The sequence below is a fragment of the Alligator sinensis genome, unplaced genomic scaffold (assembly GCF_000455745.1).
Source record: "Alligator sinensis unplaced genomic scaffold, ASM45574v1 scaffold1072_2, whole genome shotgun sequence".
NCBI classification, from domain to species: Eukaryota; Metazoa; Chordata; order Crocodylia; family Alligatoridae; genus Alligator; species Alligator sinensis.
In genome coordinates this window covers 43,352-70,340 of record NW_005842278.1, presented here as the reverse complement: position 1 = coordinate 70,340, position 26,989 = coordinate 43,352, and the positions used below count along the sequence as shown (strand labels likewise).

The window sequence follows — 26,989 nt, the reverse complement described above, 5'->3', positions numbered from 1 at the left end:
AGGGCAGGGCAATGAGCTGTGGCTCATGTGGGGAGTGCAGGGAAGGGCACTTCTGCCACTGTGCACCCCAGGAGAGGCATGGGGGGCATGTGCTCCCCCACATCTATGCATGGGGGGAGGGCAGGCTGCAGTGCTGGAAGTGGGGAGTTACAGGGGCCCACAGCCACCCCAAAATTAGTTGTAGTCCCCCTTCCTGCACTACCACCTGCCCTGAGCATAGCCTGGGCCTAGCCACCCTTCATCAGGAAAAGCCCGGCACAGCCTCTGGCCCCAAGCGCATAGCAACAGCCTGCCCTCAGATGGAGACATGTACTCCCCATGCCTCCCTGGGAGTGCACACAGCAGCAGGAACTGCCTCCCCGCACATCTGTCCTGCACCTCACCCCAGCTGTGCAACACCTGCCCCTGCCCCAGCCCCCTCCCTCCCTGCAGGGGCCTAGAGCTGCTCCCATTCATGGCCCTCCGCCTCCCACAGGCTTACCAGCCAGACACTACTTTCCAAGCTGCCGGGCTGCACTCCTGGCCACGTGCATGCAGCACTTAAAAAAACCCCAAAAAAGTGCAAACAAACATGGCGACATTAAGTCAGCCACATTAGCCAAAAAAAGCCGACTGCAGACTAACTCAATTTTCCTTTGATCGGTACCAATACAATATGGACCAATGCATGCGTGTACCTCTAGTAAAATCAAGAAGTGCACTTCAACTTCAGATTCACTCCTTTTTAAAAGGAAAGCAAACAAACACTTAAGCAGATTAAGGCATTAAAAAAAAAGCTTAATGATGCATTCCCAAAATGGGTCATCTTTTTGGGTGGGGATTGAAGGTAGCGGCACCAAATTAGGTAGAAGGAATTTTTGGCAGAGCAGAAATCTGAAATAAGCATAACTAGTACAATTCAGTTATAGACATGAATTCCAAATCAAAATACACCCAAGCAACAGCCATAATAGAACTATTTCATTCTGTAGATTACATTGCCCCATACCCCTGTGTTTTTTACTACAGATTACTGCTTTAATTTATAGCAATGTGTACACCTTAAAAGCACTGTGAGATCCACTGAAATCGTACCAAAAACATCCCAAGGTGCACTAAAATTCTGCTAACATCTGTACACCAGAGTAAAAGCATTAAAATTCTTCTGGCACATAGCCGACTCAGAAACTGAAGCATTCCTTATGCCAAACAAGACAGTTTCTGTAGTTGCAAGACATACTGCATTGGAGTAGGGAGCTACAACAGAAAGATTAGTCAATAAGTACTATTATCCTTCAAAGCGGGGGCATACAAGAGAGCACTCTTGAATGCTACTGTTTTCTGAAAGTGAAAGGTCTAACCGTGATACCCATTACTCTAACAACAGTTTGAGACACGCAAAGATAGAAAGACATGAAATACTTATAGGAGGTATATATTAAGAACTTACTTATTCAAGTGTTTCCTAGCTGCAGGGAGACCAGACATTTCCTCATTCAGTACATATTTTTTAGTTCCCATACAGTAGTTCTCCATGTACTCTGCCCAATGTAGCTGTCGAACATCAAAATTAAATGTCTGTTTAAAAAGAAAAGGGGGGGAAGTTTAGCCATTAGCTTCCCCTCTCCCAAGAACTTTAATGTAGATTTTTCTTATCTCATAATTCAAGAAAGGACATGACATGGACTGGGTGTCACTATACCAGATGCATCAGAGAACAAATTAAATAATTATACTGGGCACTTTAGCCACAAAAGGAATCCAAAGACCTAGATTCTATTTAGTCTGTACACATGTAATCTTTGCCAAGTTATCTGATCACCCAATAGTTCATCTTTTATCTGTAAATTACCCTACTTTAGAAATAATGTTTTCTTATCTTCAGTAGTGTCTGCAAGGCACTTAAATGATTAGGCATTTATTCTAGTCTATTTTCACATTGAGGGCTTTTATATGAGTCATGTTGCTTGTTAATAATGAAAATTAATCCACATAGCTCTTCAGCATTTTACCTTATGCAATTCTAAATATGGTACAGTTTAGTGTACTCTGAATCCAGATAATCCCACGTTCCATGTATATTATCTCATGGTAAAGAAATTCCATATGTATTTTTTTTTAAAAGTGGAACTTCATTTTTTAGCATCATAGCTAGATTCTTTTATCTCAAAAGAAAATTTTCATTGGAAAGCAGGACAAGTCCTACAGATCATTACAATTTTCCTAGTCTTACCCATACCACATTTCAGATTAAAAACAAAAAAAAAAAAGAGCTAAAGGTCCTAAGAAGGTCAAAGGCCAAACAGCTTTGTAAACTGGAACAAGGTAGGCTGACTCTTAAGCTGCTTATTTTGCAAGTTGACAGCATAAACAAATGTGAAACAAGCTCATTAGGGAACACTGGAAAAAATATTTGGGAAAAATAAGTTGCAACAGGACGTAGTACCCCTTACCCAGGAGTTGATACCAACAGCTCAGCATTCCAAGCAAGTTAACATTTAATATACATGTCATGATACCCATATAAATGCATGCATATGCAAACAAACCATGTAGAAATCAAGCCTTTCACACCAATATTGACTGGAAGTTCACAGAAATTAAGCTGTTAAAGCAGAAAAATTAAGATCAAGCTTGGACTATTTAACAATTATTTCAAGCTATGAGATTTCTTTATGCACATCTTCTTCTAAGAATCATCTTGATAGCAGAAGCTATTTGGGAGGCACTACAATAGTCTAAAGAACACACCATTTCCTTGAAATGTCAGAACAGGAAAGCAGCAGAACTGCATAGCCTTGAAATGTCAGAACAGGAAAGCAGCAGAAGTTCATATTTTAGGAAGACTACCTGGAATTAAAGTTTAAAGAACATGAACATCAACTGGCTGCTGTGTTTGATCAATGAAGTGTAACATGCAAGTTCTTAAGTTAGGATTTTGGAGACTGAATTCCAGAACCAAGATTTGATTGGTTTGTTTCTTAATAGTTCTGGGTTACATTTAACTTTTAAAATATTAACGCTATATTCTTCAGGATTTTATATGCAATAATATTATAATGTATGTATAGTGCGACTGTTTCCAAGTTCTGTACTTGCTATTGGTTTCTCTTCCAACAGGTTTACTTAATTTAGGCCCTCTCCATACACTGTTTCTTGAAGATTAAAAAGGCAAGTATCCCACAGTTTACTTTCAGGCAAGTTATTCTATAATGAAAGGTCACTGATCCACTGCTCTCCCCACCTGAGGGAGCAGATGCAGCCAGCTGCATGCCATGGCAGACACCATCACAAGTGTTAATAATAGATCTCCAAAGTTGTATATCCTAATGTACCACAAAAGCATCACAGAACATGCCATTTTGGGGATCTGTGATGAAGTTTATGACATTTAATGTCTGAAGGGGGCCTTACATTCTGCATCTCAATATTCATCTATTGTTGCATGCACAAGCACACACCCCACAACCAAAGGGACAGAACAGAAAGTTCACCATTCCCCACCCAGCCACCCTGAACTAGAAGTACAACAGCTAGAACCTCCAGGCCAGAACAAATATTTATCAATGAAAGTACTTCCACAAGTCTGTGCCCACTTTAGTTTGGTTTCATTCATCCTCTCAATATTCTATTGGCCAGCATGACATGTTCTTCACCCTCCCCCACTCCCCCCAAGTTAAAAGATTAAACAAAAAGGAGTAGAGTTTTCCTGTGGACAGAATATGTAGGGACACAGTTCTTAGTTTCACATTTATGTATTTTGTTTGCGTGGTCTGCCTAGTCCAAACTTTATTAAGCCTCTATTAGCAGAATTACAATGTTTTAAGCTTTGCCTACAGATCAATTTCCTGAAAACATTTTTAAAAAAGCTTGAGACCATGCAAATTGCTAGGCTAAAGGGCATGGAAGAGTTACAGTATTTCCTAAATGGATCATTATTAAAAAAACAAAACAAACTTTTCTACTATAGCCTTCCATACCTACAGCAGTCTGTAAAAACACTATCGTCTTACTTGTAGTAGAGACAAAACCATGATAGTTCTGATACGCTGCACACCTTTTTGTTCATTTGATTCAACCCGCTGCCCCTTTGGATGACCGAATGGCATTACCTTTAAAAACACTTTCCAATAGGAGTTCATTTAAGATGGGCTATTCCATTAGATTCTCATGGACTCTTCAAACAAAGTCCTCAAACTCATGTTATACAAACATTACTTGCCTTTTTGTCTTCAGGGCTTAGCTGGTTCATTAGCATAGTCATATTGTCAGTGCTCCAGGTCCACGAATTGCTTGTAAAGTACTCTAAAAACATCAATGCCTTGTGAAGACGAGTTATTGCTTTCATCATCCTGTAGTCCAAGCAAGGGGATTTACAGATTACAAATGTCAGTTTGATTCAAATCAACATCCCCAATCATCATTTCCCCCCAAAACTATGCATTAAATACTGTGTATTCCCACTTGCCCAGTGCACAAAGCATATTTTAATAGATCATATTTCTGCATACTGTTTATATTGTTATTAAAAAATAAGTTGGATAATTACACTAGATTCTTCACCAGCAGTTACAACCAGAAAATTTGGGTTCAGTGACCTAATATGTTAATCTAGTATCTGTACCTTATCCAGGGTGTTTAGAATAAGATGGCTCTACAAAGAGACTGAATATGGATTCTCAACTATAATAGCTTAGCTGGTGAAACAGTACTCTAAACCAAATCTTATGATGCAACTAATGTAGAGAGTAGAAATTGTTGGGGAAACTGCACTTGTAATGGAACGTTAAGTAAACTGGAAACTCATAACTGCACTCCCTTCATCCTAGTACCAGCTCTGTACAGGGTCAGTTCCTTTGTACCAAATAGAAGCACCCTACCATGGCTGGAAACAACTTTAAGAAGCCAAAAAAATATGGCTGAAGATTGACATCCCAAGAGGCACAGCCAGGCTATACCCCTTGTTCCTGCTATGCAGGTACCAGGGTGAAGAAGTGATTAGATATCTATCCAGGCCACAGTAGATCCCTTTTGCACTGCGAGGTACTCATCTCTGAGCTGGCAATACAAAGCAGCCATTCCAGAGGATGATACCTAGAGTATGCAGAAACAGTCTATCGTCCTTTATTGTTCAAGTTAAGCAACCTGCCCAACTAGAAATTCAGTGGATTCTGTTATAAGGATCAGTTTCAGGAAATCTACTTTTGATGAGCAGAAATACTGAGCTGTACTTAAACTGACTTTGTTTTTATGTTAGGGACATTACCCATTCTGAGAGGAGAGAATTGCCTATTATTACAATGCCAAGGCTAGTAAGTCAACTTAATGCTAGTCCTTGAAAGAAGTATTTTCTTTCCCAGTCTTGCAGACTTGTACAGAAGTACTTCCAATCCAATCCTTACAACTGAAGGCACCAATTGACATAAGCAGGGGACAAAGGGGAAAACAAAAAAATCCCAGCACCAATATGAAATGGATTTTGGAAAGTAAGATTTGCTCCATAACCGCATGGTAGTTCATAATAAACAACTACATTCACCGTTAACTGTTGTTCTTGTAAAAGTTGCCTCTACAATTAAATACCTGTAGGTGGGCTATGGCAGAATCCTGGAAATTCGACCAAAGCTGGGTCATTAGCAATGCATGAATGCTCCCTAGTGATTTAAGAAGCTGACGTCTCAGTGTTATTTACTTCACTTCCATCTCCTGAAGCACAGAATCCCAAACCAGGCAGACAAAAGGTCTAACAGGTAGGAAGGAATGTGAATATAAAGAGCAGATTCTCAAAGAGCAGTTCCAGGTAAGTGACCTTTCTTCTTTGAGACCCCTGTGAATTTACGCAATAGTGCTATAGTCATATCTATTGTGGACTGTGAATTTACACAAGTGTAAAGCTTATCACATTTTCCCTTGCTAGTAGCTGTAAATTCACAGTCCACAATAGACAAGTCTATAGTAAGATTTTGAATACCAAAAGAAACAGGGGGGAAAAAAAATTTTAAAAAAGCGTGCATTAGAGCTTAATGCATCTGGCTACCCCTGCTAAAAACTACTAGCAAGGGAAAATGTGATAAGCTTTAAAAAAATAGGTTCCAAGAGCCTTAGCAGTGTGCAATTACTCTGCATACCATCTTGGTTAGTTTTTCTTAAAACTAGTGGAGTTCATCTGGTGGGGAAGCCCTCAAAAGATCAACACAGATGTCCTACTCACAGAACCGAGTCCACTCAGATCTCTCATCCAAATCTGGAAGTTGCAATTGCGGGACTAGTAGTAATTTAACTCATAGATAAAACAACAGGGCTGATGTTTGAGAGAGCTGTTGATTACGCAGTACTACAACCAGTGGGAAAAAAAGTGGAAGTTTTGGTGCAAGAAGCAGAGTCAGTGGGGTCAGGGCCATGAATCGTCTGAAATCCAAAAATTGAGCAGTACTCTGAAAAGAAGTATTTGATGGCTCTAAAATCTCTTTAGATAGACAAAGGTGAACCAAGGCAAAGGGAGTTCCTGTCCTGCCCGCTTCCCAGTTGACAGTGGGGGATGGATCAGCAATTCCAAACTGGCATGCCGCAACACACTGGTGTGCCGTCAGACATGTCCAGGTGTGCCGCGGCATTTTGGGCTCGAGCCACGCCCCCAGCCCGCTTGCTGCTGTGGACAGACAGATGGGGAGTGGCTCTAGCCAGGCAGGGGCTGTGGCTCCAGCCCAAAATGTCGTTCAGCTGGCCATGTCACCCCTCCCAGTCAGTGTCCAGCTGGCTGTGCGCCCCCCACCCCCTAAAGCCCCATTGTGCTGCGGTGCTTTTTTATTTGGCAAGTGTGCTGTCGGGCAAAAAGAGGTTGGGAAACACTGGGAAAGGTTGTGCACAAAGATGAAGTCTAAGGCCAATAGCAGCAAACCAAAGATTCAATATTCCAGCTTCAGCAGTGCCAAAGGCATACAAAATGAATCACAGCACAGGCTCTGTTTGAGCCATGAGAGCTTAGAACACTATCCTGGCCTAGTGTTGGCAAGCTTTCCTAGAAGCACTCAAGTTCTTAATTTTATATAGCCCTGGTATGTGAATGGCACCAAAATATTTCACCCTGAGGCAGAGGCAGTGACCAATAAGTTACTACTACTTCATCATGGTGAACCAAAAGCAACTATAGGAGATACTGATGTGATCTGGAAGCCATTTGTGAGATTGTAAAGGCATGGTTAAAAAACTGACCAGAAAAGCCTATGTAATATCTGTGTAAGAGTTCTATTTTCTTTAATAATCAGCACTGAAGGTGGTACTGACTTGGAGGCTGGGGCTCAGGCCTTGCCCATTTAAAAATAGAGAGCTTTGGTGCTGAACACCGTTTTAAAAGATGATACTGCAGCTTGATGGACTGGTACAAAATGTTTCAAAATTTTAGTTCCTATTTGTATGCTCTCCATATCAGCTGCCAGAGCAGATGAGTTCTAGGCAGAAAAGCCTAGCCTAAACATGTACAAACATCTCCAAAACATTAAATAATATGCATGGCTATTCGGTTGCAGATAGACAAGTGAGCAAACAGAATGCGATTAAATGTTCCTCTTCAATTCAGTGCTAGCCAGTGACCCTGAAGGCTGCAAATGGAATACTGTATTTTTTTTTATTTTTTTTTTTTTTGGGGGGGGGGGGGGTGGGGCCAGATAAAGCCAGAACTAGGCTAAACTAAGGGGCTAAGACCTACTAAACAGAAAATGACTAGGTTCCTTATCTTTGCTGCATGAACCAAAGTAGAAGACACCCTCCTTACTACCCACCAAGATGTCAGCAGACAGTGTCACTAAGGGGGCATTCATCCAGCCCCAACAAGCAAGACTTGTATATGTTCCACTACAGCTTCAGTGGTTATCCTATCTGGAAGTTGAAATTCAGACAACTAACAGAAGGACAGGAGTTTAACTATTTATAGACCTGATCCTGAAGTTTTGGGGTTCTGTTTTTTGGGGTTTTTTTTTTTTTAAGGGAGTATATATTTTAGATTGCTTAATATCATAACATATAATAATATAATAACATATGCTTAATAAGTATCCTTGCAAGTAGTAAAACATCACCACAAACAAATAAAGTCAGCCATCTAAAATTTGTTACTACTGTAGCACACTTTCTGCTAGTAACCATAAAAGAGTCAGAGGTTTTCAAAATATTTTTCTTCACTGTAAAATCTAAATGTCAGTCATTTTCAGAGGCATAATTGGAGAACATGCAGAATTCTAACTGAAGTTATGTAGATATATATAGCCAATGCTATTAGCCCATGAGACGCACATTGAACATGAACAAGGGTTTTAAACCAAAAAAGTTTGTTAAGAAAATTTAGACATATGGAATAAGATAATTACAAAGGTGTCTGAGTTTCACTCAAGCCAAGTTATTTGTTTGCCTTTAAGCACTATGTGCAAAACACCTTTCTGAAATGCAGCCAAACTAAGAATAATTCTGCTTTCAAATAAAGGCCAGGTTCTCCAGTAAGCCACTGTTCTGTGGATGTGCAAGCTTTGGAATAAAACTTTTATTATTCCTCTTATTGCATGAGAAAGGTAATGAAAACTTCAGTTTTGCATGTAAGCATGGAATGATGGAACAAGGGAGTACAAATAAAGTTAAACATTTGTAATAACACGAAACTTCTATAACTCCAAGAAACAGCAGGAACAGAAGGGACCTCAAGCAAAACTTTAAATCCACAGACTGCTTTGCTGCTAAATTCTTAGTTTACAAAGCTTCTTGCTATTGCATTACAGCAAGACACTGGTAGGGTCTTTGCGAAGCACACAGCGCAATTCAAATACCTGGAATATTACTGTAATGTTACTTGTAAACTTTAATATGCTATGGATTCTAGTTCTGGAGGGGCAAAAAGGAGAAGCAAGTGTGAAACCTTATTCTGCCATTTATCCGCTTGCATACAGGCTAAAATAGTCAGTGGCAGTCATAGCCTCCTAGGCTAGAGACAGAAGTTACACACAAATGGGCTTAAGTGATCAGAAACTGGTTTAAACTTGTAACAGAACTTAAGATCAGTGCACATAAACCAGTTTCAAAATGGCTGAAAGTGGTTTGAGATAAACCTGACTGAATGTAGTATCAGACTGAACTGATCTGGGTCAAACCAATCTATAAAACTTCTGTCCCAGACCCCTTCCTGGTTCAAGTTAAATCAGTCCCCCATCATACTTTCCAGCCCTGGGCTTTGCTGTGCTCTCTGCTCCCTAGCTGGAGCAGTGAGGGATGACTGACAAGGGGGCTGGAGGGCAAGCCTAGCTAGGGATACAGCCCAGGGTACAGGGGGGACTGCCCCCTCCAAGCAAACCCTAACTGGGGTCTGGGACCAGGGAAAGGGGTTAAACACCCCTTCCCCTGCTCGAAACTTACTGCTGGATGCAACTGGACTACAAGTCCCAAAGGCACCTGGAAGCAGGAAGAAGAAATGATGACCAATCCTGTAGAGAGTCTTGCTACTGTGATTCTGGACTGCAAATCCCGTTTAAAAAAAAAAAAACCAGGGGCAGCAGAAAGAAGAACAAATAGCCAGAGAGCTGTGCTCTAGCTCCCTGGCTTCTGGCCTGAGCCACTGCAGACACCTAACTAGTTACTGAATCAAAGGTAAGTGTCTGTTCACTCCTGTTTCAATTTAATTTGCGCAGTTTAGACTAATCTGCAAAGACTGAATCGATTCAGCTTCAGGCTTTTTGGATGATGTACCTAGCCCTTGACCTCAGCAAACAGCGTCTTCTTCAAATTACTTATACAACAACGTTTACCAGAGCTGTATTGTACCACCAACTGATGATCATATTTTATTCCCTGTTTGAATGATTAGTTGGATAGTCTTCTGATATCTTCCCATAGCAGAAGGAAAACAAGCTGAAATGACCACAATATTCTTTTTTTTTTAAATAGCATCCAATCAGCTTTTAGATACTGTAAATCTGAATGGAAGTATATAATATTTATATACCAGCTTGAATTCTTCAGAATGCTCTACAGTTCTCAGAGCATTATGCTTGAAAGGGAAAATTGTTATTACTAGGAAAAAACATACCTACATTTGTTCAGTAGGTGTAATCTTCACTCATTCAGTCTTAGCACTGCATGAAGAGCACTTTATACTAAGCACTGAAGAGTTTGCAATTTAAGATCATACAAATGATATTCTTATTTATTACTGGTTACACATCTTAAGTAACAATTTCCTACACTTGGCTAGATTGCCAAATTCCTGACTAGGGCTCTATGTTACACATTCAGTTTCTCACCAAGTTTAAAAAAAAAAAAAAAAAAGTTATAATGGATTAGTGTTTGAAAGTACTTGAACAGGTCAGATAAAGAGGGCTAAAATACTGTTTGTTTATTTGTAAATGGTTATACAAAAGACACCATAGCTCCACTGCTAGATTTGTATGGCGCCTCGCACAAAGTTTTAAGTAGTAAACAGCTGCATTGTGATACAGTGATGCAAGTGGTTAGGTCTCTCAAGGCATAACACTTGCTAAAGCTACAAATGTGCTATTAGCACTGCTGACTATTACTATTTATACAACACTATTATTAATCAACTCCTATAGATAACATTAGAGTCCTACAGTACATATTAGTCAAACACAAAAAAAACCTGGAGTAGAGGGTTGTATTCATCAAGTTTTCCTTTGCCTTCCTTAAGTTTGTATATAACATGCTAAAACATGATAATTTTATAGTGTGCCCCTTTTCCTAAAAGTCCTTCAGGTATAGAAATTGAGGGGGGGAAAAAGACACTACTGGAATTAAAATAGTAAATATTTGAACTGCTGATATGATTAATGCATGCTCTCTCTCAATTCTTTGAAACGATATAAGCCCTAAAACAGGACCAACAGAGCAATAGGAGTGTGCCTGAAAAAAATTCTTGAAGAGAACACCACAAAAACAGAAAGATCCTGTTATTATGGTTCAGTGTAGAAAGACAAGTGCCACTACTGCAGAAGCAACTCCAACCAGGTCTGTCCCCCCCACTTCCATTCAGGTCTTTCTTTTACTATGGCAATAGAACACTTGCTCCAGTATTTTATTTTATAAGACAAGTCAGTTGATTTGTCATTTATAGGATGTCATTTTTTTCCACATTATAAAGCAACGAGCAAAGAAGTTACCAGGGGGCCCACCCACCCCCGCAGGAAAGGTGGCATTCAGCACGTTATGGCTTCAAGATTCAATAAAGAAATGGTATATGGAAGAGTGATAAGCCATTACTGTGGAGCCGATGTCGTCAGTTTCACGGTTGATTTTGCCCAGTGATTTTTGCTGTAGCCATATATTGCAGTTTTACAGAAGTATCTCACTATGATTCAATATGTTGAACATTTTCTTTTTTTTGGTCATAAGAAAGAGCAGGTAATCAAGAGCCCCATTCTAGCAACAGGGCCTCTGCACTCAGAACAGCATAAGCATGAGGAATCCAAACTCGATTTAATCTAGTTTGAGGCCCCAGGACAGAAATTCTGCTACCTAGTAGCTGAAGCTTTTGGTTACTGTTCCTTGGCCATGCCCCCTAGCCACAGGACCAAGAGTAGCACCCAACTACAACAGTGAACTTCAAGCCAAAGAAGTCTTCAGGTGATCTAGTTAAGCTGCCTTCCAAATGTACTTTGCCCTTGCATGAGTTCCTTTCTGCTCCTTTGGTAACTTTAAAGATCTGGCCCATACAGTGTATAATTAAACTGTAATAACATTTAATAAAATGTAACACCCAGTGTTATATATTGCTATTCCTCTGAATAGAAAATTAAAAAACAAAAAACAAAAAAAACAAAACCTGAAAGTCTAAGGCCATTGTCTTACCAGGACCATTTTTTCCTTCACATTGTATCCTGTCTACATGGGCAAACTGAGTCATCGCTGCTAACAAACAGACAGTGGTTTTCAGTAAAGTTCAAGTAAAATGGTTAGTTGAAGTAAGAACATCTCTTCTCATCTACTATTAGTTATTGAAAAGATTCCAGTGCTAAAGAGGCATCTTTTTCATCTTTCATAAAAGAGTCTTCCACAGTGTGCCCAGCCATTTGAGTTACTTAAAAGTTTTTAAACAGCCTAAACAACCGTTTCTCTCAATTTAGTTTCATGCAGCTCTGTTGATATCTACTCCACCTGCTTTCCAGACTAAATCTTGCATACATTGGGAAACTCACTCACTACTTGCCCATTGCTGCTGTTTTAAAGCAGTCATCCGTAGGAGCCTTTATGCCAAAGTTCTATGAACTGGAAGAGGAGATCTTATGTAAATTTAGTACCTCACCATTTGTAACAAGACTTTTAAAAACCCCAATTCACATCTTTGGGATTAAAATAAGTACTTCAGCAAGACAGAACTAGGTCTAACCTTTCCAATATATCCAAATAAAATAAAAACCTAGCAAAGAGGGTTTTGTACCCCTTCTCTCTGGGTCACCTGAGGTAGAAATCCAATGATAGGGACTGAATAAGATATTTCTCATTACTCCTACTAGAACTAGTCAAATAGGAAACAGCAATTATTTCAATGACTTCTGAAATCCAGTCATGCTTGTGGCAGTCATTTACTGATCATTCTCCCTCCCCCACCCCAAACCAAGACAGACTAGCATTTAAATAGACTCAGTCTTGTATGTAGCTATTGCTACTGGAAGACACCATTCATGGTTTATGCTGCAATAGTACCTACACGCAGGCCTTAATTGCATTAGGCACTGTACAAATTGAATGCTTCTTACCCCAAAAGAGCTTATAAATCGAAGATGTGTTTGAATGCCAATATGAGCATATGTGCGTTCTTCTACATTTTTACCAGGACAGCTCCAAGATCAAACAAGTTTGGAACCCAAGAGATGTTTTGAGGATTACCTTTTCCTACTGGAATCATTTTAAAGCATGCCGACAATGAATCTTTTTTTTTTTTTTTTTTTTTTTTTTTTTAAACAAACACACACACACAAAACAAAAACCTCCCATATGTTTGCTCTAAAGTCTGGGACAACAACAAAAAAAACCCAAAAACTAGTGGTTATTTACTATACGTGTTATATCAAGTTTCTAAACGTGGAAGCGAAGTAGGTTTTCAAGATGTTATTGAACACTGTGTCAAAAACACAGAGAAACATCAAGGATTACACTATTTAAAACATTTAAAGTAGTGGGGGGAGCAAAACAAGATCATATTACTACTTAACTGTGATATAGCTATGTTTGTTTAGTTAAAACCATATCATTTTCCCACTTCAAGAAGAAGAAAAAAAAAGTGTTAGCTAGACAAGAACTTGTCTATTATAAACTGAATGGAGTGGCTAGATAAAAAAAATTCTGAAAATGCCCTGTACGTACCAAATAAAATTTCATCATTTAATTAAAAAAAAAGAAAGAAAGAAAACCCCCCCATTTCCCCTGCCATTCATTTTCAGTTTATAATAACAACAATCTTGGAGCTGGACATCTCATAGAGCATAGAGAAAGACAAGGATTACTGGCCTGAAGCACAGATCAAGAATCAACTTTTCCCCAGCCAAACGTTAACTCCTCTGAAACACCCAGCCACTTGATTGTTATTGCTTGTAGTCTGCAAATCTAAGAGAAAGCTCATGCCATTGCCTTAATCCACAATCTTCCACCACCTTAGCAGCAAAATGGTCCTTCTTACCATGGCTTCTGACCTGTCAACCTGAGAACAACATCACTCAATAATGCAGGCAGTATATGGCCAACTGTTCTCCAGAACTGAAGCAAAAGGGAGTTGGAGTATACTTTGAAATGGGGATGCCTTACTGTTTGTTCTAAAGGATTCATCTTGAAACTCAAATTTAGATAGTGTTCTGTAGGAAAAATAAGGATCAAACATATTTTGAATTTCTATTATTCAAGAAAGCGCTTGTACTTAGGTCTTGAATTTTAAAATTTGTCCTGACATCAATTAATACTCTGAACGAAAGTTATCCAAAAATAGTCATCCTTGTTAGTGGAAAAAGCCTGAATGCAAGTATTTCTTCTCTTTCAGAAAGAGGATTCAACCACAAGTGTAAGCATAATCTGAAAAATTCAACATTCAATATGCACTTTTGTAAGCATGGTGAGTTTAAGACAAAAAAAAAAAAAAAAAGTTGGAGGAACAGACAAGACAGAGCTAGTCACCATTACCTTGGGCTTCTTCCAGTAATCCTGAGGTAGATATCATACAGGAATGCTGGGGCCTTATGGCTTACAGCAATCCAGTAATGATATAAGAGGTGATTGGAGGTTAGATTTACATTGGGCCGTCTGAAGGCCTGTTCGAGAGGATTCCTCTTGAAAGTAGAAATTACATGGTATTCTGAGAAAAAAAAGTTGCGTAACAGCTTTGATAATAACCATGTAAAATTTAAGTGGTTTTCAAAGTTATTATGTACAATATTTACTCCCGAATTTTACTCAAAATAAAAGACCTCCCAGATGTTTCTAAATCACCTACAACAGAAAAGTTACAACTGTTGAACTTTTAAAGTGACAGTCTGACAGCAATTAAATGCATCAAGACTGACTTCATAATTTTGACTTTAGTTTTGTACTTCACTATAGCTTCTCTCTTTCTGTTCCTCTCATTTAAGAAAGTCTTCTAACAAACCCCTTTGATTGTTTTTTCAAAGTAGCAAATATCCTATGTTTTTTTGCAAACTTTTTTTTTTAAATCATAGATATTTCTCAGGATCTGATCTGCAATTCAGATGACAAATTATTCACTACCTCTAGAAACATTTTTAAAAGCTACTTAGCCACTATTACACATTTCTTGCACAACCAAAAATATTCAGAGGTAAATGGGATTTTTAGGTGAAAGAAAAAAAAGTGCAGGTTGGTACCATTAAATAGTTACACACAAATCTATCTTACCATTCTAGTCACTTCCTGTATTTTTCAGACTAGTTTCTGGGAGGAAAAAAACACAAAAAAAAAACAAAAAACAAAAAACAACACTATTCTAACCATTAACTACACTGGGATTTAATTAAAAACCAAAAATACAGTACTTTTCCAATCAGTTTGTCTGCAGTTAAAAGAAACTGCAGTAAAGCTGCAATGCAATGCAAGAAACTGAGTAAAGCTAGGAAAGTCTTAGTAACAAGAAGATTGTTCGCTTTTAATCTAAACATAGGCCAGGCTCATAAAATGAAATATCCAAATCTAATAAAAAGACACTCCTCTGAATATTCCCTAAAAGTTGACAGCTGCTTAAGTGTTAAATAATCTCACTGAAAATGAAAACATTAAATTTTAAGAGTAATTTATGGTACATGCGCAATAATTATTAAGAGCCAGTCTTCTGAATTTAGAATTATATTAAGAAGTTGAAAGTAGCTGGCCACATTCTTGGAAGATGATTTTTCTTGCACACATTTTATATTATGTAACTATTTAAGGGAAACCAGTGCTGGACAACATTCATTTTTATTCATCTGATGCAACTCTATGAAGTAAAAGGCTGCTATCATACCTCTCAAGTGTGCTACATGCACAAAAAGTCTCTTTTGGGCTATATCTCCTAGATGCTTCTAACAAGGTTACCACTAAAAACTCAGTAATTTGGAAATACTGCTCTAGTATTACCAGGTTTCTGATATTCCCTCTGCTCAGTGACTTACTCTCCATTCTACCAACCTGTAGCTGGCAGATTAGGTTGTGGTAGCAGTTGGGAGAAGAGCAAAACTCATACTATGTGAGGGCAGAAAGTGGCAAAACAGAATATAGGAAGAAAAACTGAACAGAGAAAGAAAAAATGGTGTACCACATTGCAAAGATGAGAGGTATGGCTGCTGTATATCCAATTTATTGGATTTAAAAAAAAAAAAAATATTAATTTACAAATACTGGTCTCAATACAAAGTTACAGCAAATTTCTACTAAAAGCACTTAGAAGGGCCTTCTGGCTATCGATTAGTTGCTACAGCCTCAGAAATTTGCCTTCTATTAAAGAGTTGGAGGACATACAGAAAAAAAAAAAAAAGAGGCAACATACCAACTTCACCCCAATGGAAAGGATTGGTTCCACCTGTTGTACAGTTGTACACCAGGACGTTTCTTGGTCTGAAAAAGATTAAAAAGAAATTGAGCAAATTAAAAGCTAAATAGAATTTTAGGTAATTGTTAAAAAGCCCACATTTATCCAAATCCCTCTTACCCTCTCCAATTATGAAGCTGGGGACAGTGGAGGATAACCCATTTATTAGAACTGTGTGCACCTACATCAGTAGTTCACAACCTTTTTAGACCCCAGGTACCCCTCAATGGACTCAAGGTTTGTAAAGTGAATGGCATCCAACTTCAATGCTTAATTTCTTGCAGAGGGGCTTAGCATCGAGGGTGGAAGATTGGCCAGGCAGGGACAAGCCTGAGCCTGTGCTTATCTCACACCTCGTGGCACCCTTCTAATGGATCTCATGATGCCACAGCACTGGCCTACACGTTCCCAGCATTTTTCTTTAACAGAAAAATGTACTGATTCTTTCCTCTCAGAAGGAATACTCCGGTTGTAGGTATAAGAAGTGTTTTAACAAACAAACAAACAAACAAAACACTGGAAGCAAGAAGGCATTTCTACTGTTTAGCCAATGGTGCTGTGGTATACATGAAAAGCACTACTGAGAGGTGATATCTTCCTCTTCAGTATCAGATGCTTGCTATTATAAATTACAAGCTTGAAAGTTAGTATGGTAAATCTTAAATTCTTTTATATTATGGGAATAGCAAGACACAGATTAGCAATTAAAAAAAGAGGTTAGATACAACAACAGATCACACCACCACATGCCAAATGAATTAGTTTGCACTGTCACCTGTTATACCTATTTATGCCAGAATACCAGGCTGCAGCCAGTGTTGTATTGACAACTACATCTACTGGAACAAGATCTGCCACTGCACTGTTGGAAGCTCTCATTGTTCGAAGAATTCCTTTTCCTGCCTTAAAGAACAAAACAGAAGGCCCACCAATAAAACATTCCAGACTTTGTTGGCTTTCAAAGACAAAAGCAATATCCATAACGGTACTAAAAATATTTACTTACAGCAATAAAAATACCACTAGGTCCGTTAAAGTTGTCGATCCACCCCTATTGTGAAAAAGAAAAAAGATTCAGTCAAAGTGTACAGAGTTCAACTGTTTATAAAAATATTTCTGAAACAAACCGACCAAGTACGAGCTTCTTAAAGCTGTAAAAGGTAAAAGGCAGAAGGTAGAGAAAAGGTGGCACCTGAAAAATTAAATGGTTCATGGACCACCCTGCCCTGTTTTCAGACTAGCACAGCTAACTACTTCTATTTATGCATAAAATATAAGAACAAAACTTATAGCATATTACTTCTCATATTCGGCTTCTCACACATTAACTTCAGAAAATGCCTTAAAAAAAAAAAAAAAAAAAAAAGAGTCTTCCTTACTGGAACACTAGTAACAAAGTTTCTTACTTGGCTGTTAACTAATAGCCTCAGAAGAGAGGCTGCTGCAATTTCATTACTTACTCAAACTGATTTTCTGTTGTTGTATTAGTTTGCTAAGAACTTTATAAAGGATATTTACAGTGTAAGAGGAAGTTTCTTACTAACAGCTGTTAAAAAAAAAAAAATGGGGGTTTTTTTGTTTTGTTTTTTAAACTTGAACCACCAAAGCAATCATCCTAAAATAGCCATCAAGCAGTTCTGTGGTCACTTACTAGATTTTGATGGTTTTCATGAGGAGGATTCTTGCTTTCTCCTTTAACATTTAACACGTGGATTTGCAAACACTGAATTTAGGGAACTAAAATCTTGGAAGATTCATTTCTGTTATGAAAGCTGCCTTAATGTCATTCACAGGAGGACCATACAATGTTGGCAGGATGCTTCAAATAATACATAACCAGGCGTAGGAACTCCTTCCCCCTCTTTACTAAGGATACAATACTGCAAGTTTTTGGAGGGGTTTTTTTGTTTGTTTGGTTTTTTTTGCGCGGGGGGGGCGGGGAAGGAATGTTGGTAGGCAGCCTCCATTTTTCATTATGACCACTTAAAGATACTGGCAACTAGCACAAGGTAGAGCAGCTTGAAAGGGAAGAGAAAATAAACTGGGGCAGGAAGCAGATAACCCCTGCCCCCCCCAAATGTGTATGTGCATTTGTTAGGCCCATACTGCCCCAAGGTTAGAAGTAATTTAATCTTTAAAGTTCATTTAAAAAAAAAAAAAAGTAAACTTTCAAGTACACAAAAACCAGAAACTAAATAAAAAAAAGTGGTTTGATAATATAGGTTGGTATTCAAAAGTGATTAAACTGCAGTTTAGACTTCTGACCTAAAGTCCTTGCAATGAACCAGGATGCATTCACTTTACAGGTTAAGAAACAGATGAAGTTATTCAGTGGGAGACAAAGTGACTTACAGGAAAAGGCTCCTTCCAGCTGGCACCAACAATGGATGGCCTTATGATGGCTATGTTCAGTTTTGAACCTTCTTGCTGCATCACATATTCTGCTAAGGCTTTTGTATATGTGTAAGTATTAGGCCTGCTGCCTATCAGTTTTGGGGTAATATCATTTACTAGACCATCATCCATCCACCTAAAACAAAAACAAACAAACAAACAAAGACGACAAAAAAGGATTTAATTATTGCACGCTTCACTAGAAGAGGTGCGTTTATGTCTGAAGGAAAGCAAACAAATTAGAAACAAAGTTGTGGGGGGAGGAGAGGAAGCATTTATGATCAAGTCAAATGTCTTTCAAGCCACCAACAATAGCGTTAAAATTTCAGTTTTACGTTTCCTGCTAAAAGATTTGTAAGCTTATAGATATAGCATAAAGTAAAGCAATGGATTCTGCTGTAGTATTTCAAGTTAGCTTATGAAGCTTTGAAGCATTTCAAAGCTTTGTAATCACTCATATGTTCTAACAGGAAGTGAATTAATTTTAAGAACTCTAACACCTTTTTCCCCTGCAACGCTAGCCACAGCTCCCAGTGAAGTACACTACACCTCACAAAAAGGAGGCCAAGGGAGGCCACAGAGGCCAGTATGCACATCAAAGTTGAAAACATTCACCTACATGTAGCTTGCACAATAGTAGACTTCTGCAAATAAAATTTACCTCATACTCAGCTCCATAACCAATTCAATTTCCAAAGATTTGACTTAAAAGAAAAGAAAAGATTTCTTTTATGCTAGGACCAAACACTGATGCCATAAAAAACACCACACACAAGAACAACTGCATTCAGTAGGATCAGAATTTAGTCCTTAATATTACATTGGTTTCTAGATTAGAACTGTTATAACTGTCCAAAACTGAAGGGATGGGTAGAGGGTAGGCAGAGGAAGTGAAATGAAAGAAGACTGATGTCTGTTTCAGAAACCTAACAGCTGTAAACAGCTATAATACTCCTAAGTCTAGAAACAAGAGGTAGCATTAAGGGCTTTTTTAAAAAGTTATATAATTACAGTATCAAACACTATACATATACAATGTATTTCAATTACTTTGAAGATTTCAAGTTTAATGGCACAATGAAGTCTGATCCCAATTGCAAAACCAATGCATCTTGCCATTCTACATGTGTGTGGCAGGAAATGCAGTTTTGAGTATCAGGGATCCAATCCCAATAGCTTTCTTTCAAAATGCCAGTGCACATGGATTGCAATCCAGAGCTGCTGGGTCCACAGCTTTGAACTTGCTGGGCAGGACAAGCCAACTGACTCCCCTCAACTGGTACTTGCAGTGGTGACTCATTGGTAGTCTCCCATCTGGGGCTATTGGCACACAGCTTTGAACCTGCAGAGGGGGAAGCTCAGATTCCTATCATGCAGCGCTTGGGCAGCCCCAGCTACACTGTCAACAAGGATTGTTAGTATGGGGAAGAGCATAGCCCAGGATCTCCTACCCAGCTGCTCTTCTCCCAACACCAAGAATCAGAATGAGAAGCATATAACATTCCAATTTAAAAGATGTTCCACATATAATGTGGCACCATAAAATGACAAACCTACAAATTGGCTGAATATGATCCATGTTGCTATTTATAGTACAATTAATGTGTTAATCGTGGCATAAATGTAACTTCTGCCTGGGACTGGTAGTAAACCAATGTATATTAACTGCACTTGTACAAAATTGAAGAGAAAAATCAACTGTATGAATTTTGCTTTAAGATACATTGTTTGGGTTATGCTAAAAAGTGTATCCAAGGTAAGAATTTGTGGTGGTGTAACTTCAAAAATGTTCTACCACAGCTACACACTACTATACCTAGTCATGAAAGCAAAACTGGAAAGAGCACGAGCATAGGGGGGGTTGCATTACCACTCGGTGATCTTATTTTGCTCCTATTCTTGACCTCCAGTGCTTTTTCCCCTTTGCTGGAGATCCTCTGCACTAGTTTGGTATTTGAGGGGTTCTGCAGGCAGTCCTCCAGATAACCTTCATGTGACAGCAGGTCTGCCACAATCAGAAACCTATACTACCAGCAATGCTAAAACAATAGGCAAAAAACTGATTTATGGATACGAAACTGTAAAACAAACAAAAAGACACCCATCAAAAAACCCACAATCTAATTTATTAGTTCCCATAAGTCTCCCATAGATGTTTACACTAACAAAACATCTTAATCTATTTGCCAAATACAGAAAGAATGTTATTCTCTAGCCCGATTTGGACAAACCTAAGTACATGTACATTATTGTACTGAACTATGCAGAACAAATAAAGTCTGAGATCATTCCAGATATTATTCAAGAAGGGTAACAAAAGAAACCACCTCACAAAAGAATGCGATACTCATGCCAATTACTTGATCAAGAGATATTTCTTGTCAAGACATTAAGTACAAAACTAGGAACATGGCATTTAAAATGAAGTGACTGGACTATTTCTGGTCCTGGTAGGTTTCCAAAAATACTGTGTGGCACACATACTACATCTAAGGAGAAAAAGTCAGATGCATTGCCTTTTATATTGTACTATGCATATTAACATTAAGATTTCTCAGAAATCAGAAAAGCAATTTCCATTCACTTTCCTAAAGAAGAGTTTTCTATTTACATATCACAGTACCTAAATTGTCAGAGGATGCCAAGTTGCTTTATTTCCTAGACAAAAGTGGGGAGGTATTTTTCTCTAAAAATCAGAATACCAGTCTAAGGAACAGCTTCCTTTTACAGCTACAGACATAGCAGCAGCATTATATCTTCCAAAGGATCCAATAAGTAGAATTCTTCTTCTACTTAGAATAAATCTGCAATGTAAAACAGCAACCCCATAAGAACCCATTCATTTTGATGATGCACTTGCAGAACATCCTTTACTTGTGCACACCCAAGCACTTAACACTAAGTCATTGCCACTAGCATGACACTCGCTTGTTAATTCTTTGAAGGTAAGTAAATGCAGCATCAAGGAATGTTTTACAAGGGACTTCTGAATGAAGATTTAAGATACAGAGTTCTTGTAACTTGGCTTCCCCATGTTGTCCCAAGTTCCCCTTTGCTACTGGGGGAGGGGCAGGAAGGGAGGAGCAGTATTGCAGTGCATTGTAGAGTAATGCATTCTGTAGTATTTTCACACACTCAGAAGGGTTGTTTATTCACTACAGAATCAAAACATGGAGACTACTCTGCACGTGGTCCAGCTCCTCCACTTACCTGTTACACTGAATTCATTTACCACTGCTGCATAATAACCTTTCAATTAAGAGTCATTTGTGTTGTAAACTAGGAAGTGACACTTTGGAAACCCCACAGAAAAGCATTATGCTTGGACTGTAAAATAAAATTATGCAGCAGCATGAACAGTTGAAAAGGGTGAATAAGGCCTGGGGTGGAAGGAAAGGGAAATGCTATCATTAAGCCTACCAGTTATGTTCAGCTCTAGGGGTATGTATGAAACCAGAATGGCAGGTTTTACTTGCTCAGCATTCTTCCATTTTCTCTCCTATCCCCACATCAAGAAATAGGCTAAGCAGGAACATGCTGCTACTTGGCAGTACTATTCTGAATTGGTAGGTCTTCAATTCTTTAGTGATCATACCCCCCCACCCCATGATATAACTGAAGCAGGCACAAAATAGCAAAGGAGTAGTTTATAGCAGGAACTGAATATTACTTTTGTGACTGGGCTTATAAAAAAAAAACAACAACAAAAATGGTGTTATACAGGTTTTGCAACATCATTACACCCAGTCAGGGGAAAGAGGAGGGGGAAGTAAGCTTTGTTTTAACTATGACTTTCTTCCTACAAACAGAATAGACTGCCCTCTTGTTTTTAAAAAAATAAAATAAAATGCATCTCCTTCTCCCCACCACCCTACACCATGTAGTATTAGATCTTCTGTATGAAGATTCCTACAGAACTGATACCCAATAACTGAAATTAGGATCAACTATTAGCACCAGTTTCCCTGCATAAAAAAAATAGGCATCTGTAAGTTTTAGTTTAGGTTTCTTTTCTGGGGTCAAATGAGGATAAAATTTCTATCTTCATGATTAAGCTACCAGAGAGACGGTTAATAATGTAGGGCAATCTAAAGTCAGCTGGAAGTCCTAACACTGTATGCAAACAGCTTTCCTCAGCAAGTTCCTAAACTTTTGTTGTCCAGGTAATTAGAAGCCTGGATCAAGTTGACAACAGAAGCTAGAGTCTTATTTCTTCATTTAACCTCATGAATATCTGAGCTCTGATCCCATGACCTTTAATGTTTAAAACAAGATATGGACTAGCCCACTTAACTATAATGTTCATTAATACCTTCAGATATGGGAATTCCTAGTTAATTGAAACTGTTTCCTGTTCCTTCAAAGTTAAAGCAAAATAGCAGATGCCCTTCTGTTAAAATACAATCTACATTATAGTATTTGCAATAGTTGCTTATAGAAGCAATAGTGACAGTCTTTTAGAAATTGTTTATGCAGGTTAACCATACACCTCCCCAAACATCTCACTGTAAGGTTTTGGTAATTAAGCCAGGAATGAGAGCAGAGTAGGATCACCTTAAAAAAAAAAAAGACAATACTGATAGCTTTTTTTTTTTTTTTTAAATTGAATTATTGTAGACACCCCTTCTACAAACTAGAAACTTTTTGTAATCTTTCAGTTATGTTATGCCATGTATATGGATCAGTCTTGTTTTCACATATTGTTCCCCTTGTGGGAATACTTCAGGAAAGCAACAGATGACACTTTAAATCCACCCCCAAGAAAAACATTTCCTAGTTTTAATGGCAGTTGCAGTATCCAAGTGTCTAAAATTATATTGTCAACTTGAAGGTTTTATAACTTGTTGCCTAGGGAAAACAGTGAAAATGCATGGAGAGACTCATTTCCTCTAATTTTTTTAATAATTTTAGCAATTGAATAACTTCATGAAAACTTTAAGTTATTTCACCTGTATGATGTGCCTTTGATTACTATCCTTAAAAGACTGGTCAGTCTGTTTCTTTTATGAAGCTTTTACAAAAGGTATTTTATGAAGGTATCAAACCCATTGTTCCCTTACTTGAAGGTAGTCTGATAACCAGGGATCCTGGTTTTCTCCAATTTAAAAAAAAAAAGATCCTCAATTTTGGGGTTAGAAAAAGCAACATTGGGGGGGTGGATTTTGGGTTACTTTTTAACCCAAAAATTTGGGGGGGGGGTTGGTTTTTTTTGGGTTTTTTTTTTTTAATCATCATCAGGGAAAACCAGGATCCCTGCTGATAACTTCATATTTCGATTGGCATGCCAACTCCACCTACAAAGCTTCCCACCAATTCGCTGTTATCTTTGGGAATTGTTGACCAAATGAGCCCACGAGCATCTTAAAAAGGTGCTGGCCAATTTCAGCTCCTGTACTGTTAATATCCATCAGGAAAAGCAAAGCCTCTTGCAAGTCTTCCTTATTCTCCCTAATCCCACAGCATTTTAGATCAGATTGGAAATAAAATGAAGGGTAAATTCAATTTTAAAATCAGCAAAGAGAGACAGCAGTTGGGCAGGAAGCATATTATTTTCACAAATCAGGAGAGGAATCTAAAGCTGGTCAGCTCTGGATGTTTCAAGGGAACCAGACAGACAGAGACCAATGGAATTAAGTTACTGACACCCAAGGGTTCCAATGCAAAGAGTAAGATTCCCTGCACCAAAATCTGCAACTAGTCTTGCTGCAGCCAAAATCCACAAAATTTTGAGCATTCCAAGACTAGCAGGCAGCAAAAAGTTTTTTTTTGTTGTTGTTTTTGTTTTTTTTTTTTTTAAAAACACGGACTTACAGTTGGACTCAGTTGTTAAGTCCAAGTTAAAATTTTCCAAGTTCTCTCTCTTATTTTCTTTTAAATAAGAACAGCCAGACAGGGGTAGGGACAACTTTAAAAAGTATAGATGAAGTCTAAGTTTCCATGGTCTCAAGTCATTCTAAAAATAAATAAATAAATAAATAAATAAATAAATAAAACCCTCTTTCCTATGCAACCACTAAGAAAACAAATTTGAGTAAATTAAATCAATTTAATACATTTGTAAAATAAGCTAGTACAAGACTACTGCATCATAGGGCTTCTCTGCATCTTACCATGTTTGAGGGTATTTTGCTTCCATGTCTTTAGTTACAATGAGTTTAATGCATCTTTGTCAAAGACAGGAGACTAACACTTTTCTTTAAATGTAAAACAGCCAACAAGATGATTCTTACCTCAACTCTTTACCAAATGATTTACTTATTAATGTCACTTCATACTAGCAAATGTGCTCTCATTCAACAGCCAAAATATCAGCTACTTATTGTCCCGTCCTGCAAATAACCATTCAGTTAAATTTTTAAATCAAGAAAGCAGCACAGAATAGTGCGCAGGGTACAGACTGTTCTTAAAAATGAGGGGTAGTTCAAAGAGTTACCAAAAGATTAGGAAGACCTTTAGTATTATAGGTCCAGAAACACCACCATTAGTCAGAAGTAGAATTAGGTTGACTAACTGTCACATTTTTCTATACAGTTTCACCACTGTTTAAATAGGAGGGAATAAGATGACAAAGTTGTGTAGCAAAGATTAGCAAATAGTCTAAAGAAGAAACAGAGCATGTATTGTCTTTGCAAGTATAGAATGTGGGTGTGGATTAGTGAAATACCAGAAAAAAAAAAAGTTACATACTCTAAAGAATCTATCAGTTTCTTGGGGTCAACTGGAGGTGGATAGACGATTTCTTCAATATGCTTTTGATTGCAATATGCATATGCAGTTGAAAAATGCATGAATACTTCTAGCTTCTTCATTTGCTGAGCCAGGTGGATGAGCTGTTGTGTTCCAATTACATTTAATTTAACAGAATCTCTGTCAGGGGAAAAAAAAAAAGAAAAAACTAGGTAAGCAACAGTGAGCTTGCCAGAACAGTAAGCTGATGTGAGGAGTTCAGTTTGGACACATTCATATCTCCACCAAGAAGGAATTACAGCAACATTTTCCAACAGCTTGTCCTATTTTTAGATGTCCCAAGCTTCCAAAACTTTCCTTAGAAAAGTATTCCACGGTCTGTCTGGAAGCTAGTCAATACTCAGCTTAACTCCTCCATAACAACTTTATTCCATTTGTATAAAAATGTAGGAATAGAAGACAGACTAGTTACCATGTAGTTTCATCCTTATAATCATACCAAAGTAGTCAAATATACTTTACAGAACACCTTGTGCTCTTTTTCCTGTGTGACCTCAAAGTATCTGATGTAACATTTTAGCCAGAGATTACTTATAGGCCTTCCCACTTCAGGTGGTCAGCCCAAGCCACACAAGAGATCAGTTCTTATCAATACATTGATAGGAGAGCTCTAAAAACAGAAACTGGATTTAGGTGTCAGTTGTTTCTTGATATTATACTACTTAAGAGAACTTAAAAGTCTGAAGGAGCAAGGAAAATCTTATAGCAGAAAAGGCTGAATGCATGAACAGTAGCTTCTAATGTGAGAACTGGAAAATAGTTCTGAAATAGGATGCCTAAATAGAAATTTGTCCCTGCTTTTCATTAATAGCTAAACAATTTGTACAAATTATTCAAAACCCTTAGGTGCTGGAGAGAGGCTGGCAAGACAGAGAATCCAAGTCAGTTTTTTTTTTGTTTTGTTTTTAAATTCAGGACTCCCTATGGGACTTAGTCATGTCCTTGCTTCCCCTACCCGGAACAGAAGTGTGCTGCACTGGTACTCATCTGTGCCCTTTTCTGCAAGGCTCATCCACTTTAGAAAGTAGTCCCACTAAGAAATGGAACACAGGAGAGTAAAAGTTATCAGAATCTCACTCCAAGTTAAAATTTTCCACAACCTGAGGTTTCAAGTTAAAGGAAAAAGCTCCTCGTCTTGGATTCAGTACAAGCTGTGAGGCAGTCAGCTGCTGCAGCACCAATAAACTGTGGTGTGAGTTTGGGGGACAGTCTGAACTGAAGCTGCTGCCTTTGCCCACCCCCCAGGAGCTCTGGCTCCAGACCCACTCAAGACAGGGCACAAATGGCAATAGCTCTGGCCCCAGACCTGGAGCCAGGGTTAGAGCCACCGCTACTATTGTATGGGTGGGCAGGAGATGGTATGTCCACATGCTCCATACCCCAAGCCAGAGCAGGTCTGGAGCCGGAGCCATGAGAAGAGTCCTTCCCCCTCCCTCCCCTCCACAGGGGAGGTGGAGGGGCAGGGAAAATTTAAGACAACACCCCACCAAATAAATGTAAGTGGTTATAAATTTTTCATGTATAGAATTTAGTTACTGGGCAGGCAACTTAAAATTTAAAAAAAAAAAAAAGTCATCTTGGATTTGGGTACATATGGCAATTACAATCTGAAACCTGGAAATACTGTTGCCCTTACAACAGCTTCAGGAGCTTCAAGTAACCAAAGAAAGGACCAAAAGGTTAAATATATCCAAAAAAATATTTAACTTTTGTACTTGCAAGAAAAATACAAGGTCAAGACTGCAGGGGGCCCAATTACAGACTGACCCTGCAAACAAGATTAGTGCAAAATGATGAGGGGGAAGAGGGGGA

General features: G+C 38.4%; 1 protein-coding gene across 4 annotated transcripts in view; it reads right to left on the bottom strand.

The window, feature by feature from the left end:
- Positions 1 to 26,989, bottom strand: part of FAR1 (fatty acyl-CoA reductase 1) — a 36,011-nt gene that overhangs the window by 3,902 nt on the left and 5,120 nt on the right. The window contains exons 3-10 of one of the 4 annotated variants that reach the window (XM_006027943.3): positions 25,118 to 25,297; positions 18,389 to 18,566; positions 17,043 to 17,087; positions 16,812 to 16,939; positions 15,995 to 16,062; positions 14,143 to 14,314; positions 4,202 to 4,331; positions 1,430 to 1,557 (exon numbers count right to left, since the gene is read on the bottom strand). In XM_006027943.3, the coding sequence (XP_006028005.1) occupies positions 1,430 to 1,557; positions 4,202 to 4,331; positions 14,143 to 14,314; positions 15,995 to 16,062; positions 16,812 to 16,939; positions 17,043 to 17,087; positions 18,389 to 18,566; positions 25,118 to 25,297 (1,029 nt within the window). Of the gene's footprint in view, positions 1 to 1,429; positions 1,558 to 4,201; positions 4,332 to 13,648; positions 13,821 to 14,142; positions 14,315 to 15,994; positions 16,063 to 16,811; positions 16,940 to 17,042; positions 17,088 to 18,388; positions 18,567 to 25,117; positions 25,298 to 26,989 lie in introns of all 4 variants that reach the window. The other 3 variants (XM_025209273.1, XM_006027944.3, XM_025209274.1) reach the window with 3 other exon arrangements.